The sequence below is a fragment of the Nicotiana sylvestris genome, chromosome 11 (assembly GCF_000393655.2).
Source record: "Nicotiana sylvestris chromosome 11, ASM39365v2, whole genome shotgun sequence".
NCBI lineage: Eukaryota > Viridiplantae > Streptophyta > Magnoliopsida > Solanales > Solanaceae > Nicotiana > Nicotiana sylvestris.
The window spans coordinates 161,630,478-161,636,479 of NC_091067.1; the positions used below are offsets into that span (position 1 = coordinate 161,630,478).

The window sequence follows — 6,002 nt, forward strand, 5'->3', positions numbered from 1 at the left end:
CATAAAAGTTTCATATAGTCGATCTTAATTAATTTGGAATTGGGACATAGTTTTGCTTGGATCAAAATGAGTTGAACAACAAGTCACACTCCAACTTGATAACTTAAAATTTTTCTTTCTGAAACTTGATCAACTTAAGTTTGGGAGAGTTGAATATGCTACAGTTTTAATATGAAACTTGACTACAGTTTTAATATGAAACTTGACTCTCTTATGGTATCAAGCGGGTGAACTTGACCAATTTTGAAATGCATTTTAAAAAGGAGCTGATCTTAAACTTTTGACCTTTTGGACGAGTCATTTGTCCAATGGATAAAACTTCAAGTTTAACAAGCTTAGCCAAACTTAAAGTTTTGCCGATTGGTAGATGACTTGCCCCAAAGGTCAAAAGTTAAAGACTACCCCTTATTGCATCTCATTTTTGCCATTTTCTAGCCATTGAGGTAGAGGATTTTTGAAGAATTGACCCAAATAGCCGTTCACATAATCGCTTAAACTAAAAATAGCCGGCGAATATATAATATATGTGTAATTCATATATTATATATGCATAACTATGTATAATCAGTATATAATTTAAGATTTTTTTCACTTTTAGCCCGCGCCAGACGCTATGTACATTGGGTAGCCGACAAAGTGTATAAAATTTATATAATTTTTGTATATAACATACATAATGTATATATATACAAATACTATATATTTTTTGACTATTATTTTGAGAAAGATTATAAAGTATCATTTTTCTTATTATTTATGTATACCGGCTAGAAAAAGTAAATAGTGAATCTAGCCGGCTATTTGTGTAAAATTCCAGTATTATTCTCTTCATGGCATGGGATTTGATCTTTATTGGGCTTCATTAACAAAATTGGGTCCATAACTTCTTCTCACTCATAAGTCTATCCCCTTATAACCACCACCATTTTCCAAACCCTAACCCTAGTAGAGAAGACTTGCAATCGCTCCCGAACCTCCGTAAACTCCTTCGCCGTCTTCTCGAAGGTATGAGAATATTTTCATCAATCTTCTCCAATTTTGAATGCAATTAAGCATATTCATATAGTTTTTACCATTTTCTGAGCTTTTTCATCAATTTATTTCTTCATTTCTGATTACGATTAAACATTTACTTGTAATTTTCACCGTGTATTAGCATGTTCATTTATTTTTTCCATTTTCATAGTTAATAAGCATATTCATATATTTTCGCCATTTTTTCTGAGTGCGATTAAACATTTCCATATATTTTCACCATTTCTTTAGCATTTTCATTTATTTCTGATGTTTTCAAAACGATTGAGCATTTTCATCACTTTCTGACTCGTATTCTTTGAAATTACAGTATCGTTAATAAAATGTCGATCGGAGAAATAGCTTGCACTTACGCTTGTTTGATCCTCAACGATGAGGACATTCCAATCACTGTAAGAGTCTCTTGTACGGTTATCGATGTTGTATTTATTGTACCATGATTGTGTGTTTAAGTGCGTTTGGTATGGCAAAATCTTTTTTAATGAAAAATGTTGTTGTTTGGTTAGTGAGTGGAAAATATTTTTGAGGAAATATGTACCAAAGGTTAATAATAATATTAGCTAATTGGATAGCTTGTTTATGAAATTTTGACTGCTAAAGATTAATAATAATGCCTGAGTATTAGCTGAAGCAAGTAATATGAAGTTGAAAGTTTAGATGGTTGTATAGAAAATGACTTCTTCCCATAAGTGAGGGAAGTTATTTTCTTCTGTTCGATGGGAAATGTTTCTATGGAAAATACTTCTGTTTACCGAACATCGCAAAATGACTCTGTCATGGAAAACATTTTCTTGGAAGTCATTTTCCCTTGTAACATACACATTAATATGTGATATTTTTCTAGTTCTATTATCTCGATGTATTTTGATTGTGCTTTGCGTGAGTAGGATTTCTAATCCCAGGGTTTTGATGTGTATTTTGTCTTAAAAAATGGTATTTTGTTTGATGTGTAACATTTTCTAATATTTGGGTTTTGTTGTTGTATTGATTGTATTTTTGTTGTGTTTATGTGGTAATAGGCAGAGAAAATTTCTGCTTTAGTGAAAGCAGCTAATGTGACAGTCGAGCCTTACTGGCCTCTGCTGTTTGCTAAGCTTGCTGAGAAGAGAAACCTTGGGGATCTCATCATGAATGTTGGTGCTGGTGGCGGTGGTGCTGCAGTTGCTGTTGCTGCTCCCACTGGTGGTGCCGGTGCCGGTGCTGCAGCTGCTGCCCCTGCTGCGGAGGAAAAGAAGGTAATGGAATGTTTTGTAGTTACTTCTGCGACAATAAAAATGAAGAAAAACTGATTTTGTTGAAAAAGTGATTGAGTAGATCCTGCAATCTTCTTTCAAACATATGTTTGGTTGTTATCTACACTGGTTGATGGAAACAATATGAAAAACATAAAACAATGAAAAGAATTATACGTTTTGGCAGAGAGGTTGTGAAATAATTGATTTAGAAAAGTTATTGGGATACTTTTAATGATGAATATCATCTTATGTTATGGTTGGATATTGAACTTATTATGAAAAGGGTGATTTGGTATTGTTGCATGTGGAATTGGTATAATCTCCTTAATTGGGAATTCTAACATGCTTCTGTCTGACTAATGAATAATAGTTTTAGAAAAATGGTAACATTTTCTTAATCATGAATTACGACAGTAGAAATTATCTAAGTAAAAGAATAATTAATGGTTGGTTGGATTCTCTCAACCATGAAGTTAAACTTGTATAAGTTTTATTCTTTCTTTTCTAAAAGTAAGAGTAGATTATTTTCATGGCCTTTCTCTAACCTTTTTGTTTGATTTTGTTGAAATGTGGAACAGGAAGAGCCCAAGGAAGAAAGTGATGACGACATGGGATTCAGTCTGTTTGATTAGGAGCTCCTTTCAGTATGATATTTGGTTCTTTTTTAGAGAATTGATGAAACTTGGTAATAGCACCCTTGTTAAGGAGATTTTTGATCTGTTTGTCACAGTTAAATGTAATCTTGAGGTTACGATTTATGAACATCTGTTATGTCAGTAATTGTTACTTATTGCTGTCTCCAATTATGTCCCTTTATTGCTGTGACATTTTGAAGTTTCCATGTGCATTTGTATTACTGTATTCTTATAGTAAGTACTGGCGAGGAGAAAACCATTCCTACCCTTTTCCCAAACTTCAATCCCCCTATTTGTGTGGTCCTGTATTGTATAGCTGGATGGTAGGATATGTGGTTGGGAATGAGTTCATTCATGACTAGTTTATCTGGAACTCATGGGAGATAGTTACTTGATATCACTTGCCGTGATTAGACTTGTGATATCTACACCAGAAGCTAAAGTTTTCTGTTACTATCTTCTGCCGCTCAACATTTTAACAACACTATTTACTGTATGTGCCCGATGAGTTTATCCCATGTTTGGTTTTGATAAAATAGTGGTATAACTAACCCTGGGATTAGTTATCCCAGGATTGTAGTGTTTTTTATCCCTATGGGAAGGTGGGATAACTAATCCTAGGATAATCATGGGATGACTTGTTTTCCAACCAAACGACACCTACATGTTTGGATTGATATCTCCAGTGTGCGCTCTAGCCAATGCTTATCTCTACTTCCGACCGGGTTATGTTTCGTGATGTAGGCAGGATGTAAGGAGCTGATATAGATCTTAATCTAACCACCAAAAGTTGTCAACTTTTGCTATTGGACATTGTAACATCTCTGTATACATTTTCGTGATCAAAACATCTCTGTACATATCCTGAGAACAGGTTACAAATGTTTTACTTGTGTCCTCTGCTTACTCCTGCTCTAGCAGCTGAAGATAAGAACAGATTCATGCTATAGCCATATTAGTATTCGTGGAATTAGACATACATTTGATGAGTTTTTAACCCTTGAGGTTTTGGATTTCGATCTCCTATTATAGCACTTGTTCATTATTTTGTTGAAACAGAAGAGCCAAACGTTTCAAAGTGGAAAGAAATTAGTACGATAGAAGTGGCAAGTCAAGGTTATTCATAAGCATGCATTTCAATGTGATAAAATTGTAAAATGAACTAAACAATATGTCGTAAACCAACCAGTCCAAGTTTATGTTCATTTGGTTGTTCATTTTCAATGATAGTGGCATTATCATTGTTTGTCTAAGGCATGAAAATGTCAAAAACACTGTACATATAAACAACTGCTCATGAGAAAAAGAGCCATTATAAATCATGAATTTATATTAATTATGTTTTTCCTCAACCAATCAATATTCTCTCAGTGGCATGAACTTGGTATTTCGAACGAAGCCCTCTTGTCCCTCCCTTAGGAAAACACATAAACTAAGTTTATCAACATTAAATTAATAAGTAAGCTTAAAAAATTTCTAGTTTCAATATTTAAATGATTAAATTACTGAACAGCTAAAAGGTCAAAAGCCAACATTTTCAAGAACAAAGAGAAAGTACTGAACTAAGGGTGTGTTTGGTACGCTGACTTAAATGTTTTGGAAAATACTTTTTCTCATGAACTTATTTTCTTTCAATTATTTTCTCTATCAAAAGAAGGGAGAACCTTTTCCAAAACTCTTTTTCAACCTTCTCCGCTATCTTCCATATCCCCATCAACCCCACTAACCCACCCCATCCATCCCATCCCCAAAGCAACCCAACCCACCCCCAACTACCCCAACCACACCCTATCTACCCCAACCTCGCCCATCACCCACCCTAAATAGAAATATTATTAAGAGTACCTTTTTTTTATGATGTAGAAAAGTATTTTCTATTATTACAACAAAATGAGTACTTTCTTTTCATGATATAAAAAAGAAATTTTCTTTCATTTCAACAAATTAAGTGGGTTTTTCTTTTCCTGATATAGAAAAAAATATTTTCTTTCATTTTAACAAAACTAGTACTTTCTTTTCATGACATAGAAAACGTATTTTGTTTCGTTTCGTGATGTAGAAAAAATATTTTCTTTCATCCAACAAAACAAGTAATTTCTTTTCATTTGTAGAAAGCATTCTTTCTTTTTCAACAAAAAAGTATTTTCTTTTTAGTTATTGAGCTCAAATTTCAACGTTTATGTGAAAAAGTAAAATAGCACATTAGTTCCTTTGGGTTTGTGTAAATTTTGAAAAAAATATATTATCCAAGAAAATAGAGTTTGGGGGGCGGGGGGGGGGGGGGGGGAGTACATGAAATATGAGGATTTTGGGAAAGGTGGGTTGAGGAGAGTAGCATACAAAATTATTTTCCTAAAAATATTTTATACTCTCTAACCAAACACTAGAAAATATTAAAAAAAAAAAGTTTTTCACTCACCAACCAAACAAGAAAAAATAAGTGATAAAACCATTTATTTTTCATGAAAATATATTTTTCTTCGTACCAAACACACCCTAAGTATACTGCCACGCATTTTATTTTTGAGTGAATTATGCTGATATTGCAACAAATAGGAGTTATTAAATAAAACCGTAAAGTATTGGAAGAGAAATGTATTATTACTTGGGAAATTTTGTTATTTCTCAATACAAAAGGAAAAAAGCAAAAGAAAAAGTATTAAAAAAAAAGACAATTTAGAAAAAAGAAGAAGCTGAAGTTGCCAAATATAAACAAGCCTGTACCAGCTAAATTTAGGAAGTACGAGAACTACTGGGGAAGGTCACAATGATGAAAAGTTTTATGGGTGTGTCTAACACAAATAAAATTAGTTGTGTAAGGTATTTTCATAAATTTATGGACCCATATTTTATATTTTTGCTCCATAAAATTTTGGGTCCACGAAATTGAGAGACAAAAAAAAAAGGCCTCAAGTGTTTGTCATGTGACGCGCAAAATAAAATTTTTCTAGAAAATCTTGTCAAAAAGATTCACTACTTTTAAAATATAAAAAAGAATTTTTTTTATCCAAATATAAAAAAAACATTTTTCTGGAAAAGTCCAACTATTTTTTGTCACCAGACAAATTCTCATCACATATTAAAATCAAACTAAAAT

General features: G+C 32.7%; 1 protein-coding gene across 1 annotated transcript; it reads left to right on the forward strand.

The window, feature by feature from the left end:
- The first annotated feature begins 881 nt into the window (after positions 1-881).
- On the forward strand, positions 882-3,073 carry LOC104223331 (large ribosomal subunit protein P1-like). Its single transcript, XM_009774753.2, has 4 exons — positions 882-1,005; positions 1,346-1,427; positions 2,055-2,270; positions 2,849-3,073. Exons 2-4 carry the CDS (start codon positions 1,359-1,361, stop codon positions 2,900-2,902), a joined length of 339 nt encoding a protein of 112 aa, XP_009773055.1. The 5' UTR covers positions 882-1,005; positions 1,346-1,358; the 3' UTR covers positions 2,903-3,073.
- The last annotated feature ends 2,929 nt before the right edge of the window (positions 3,074-6,002 follow it).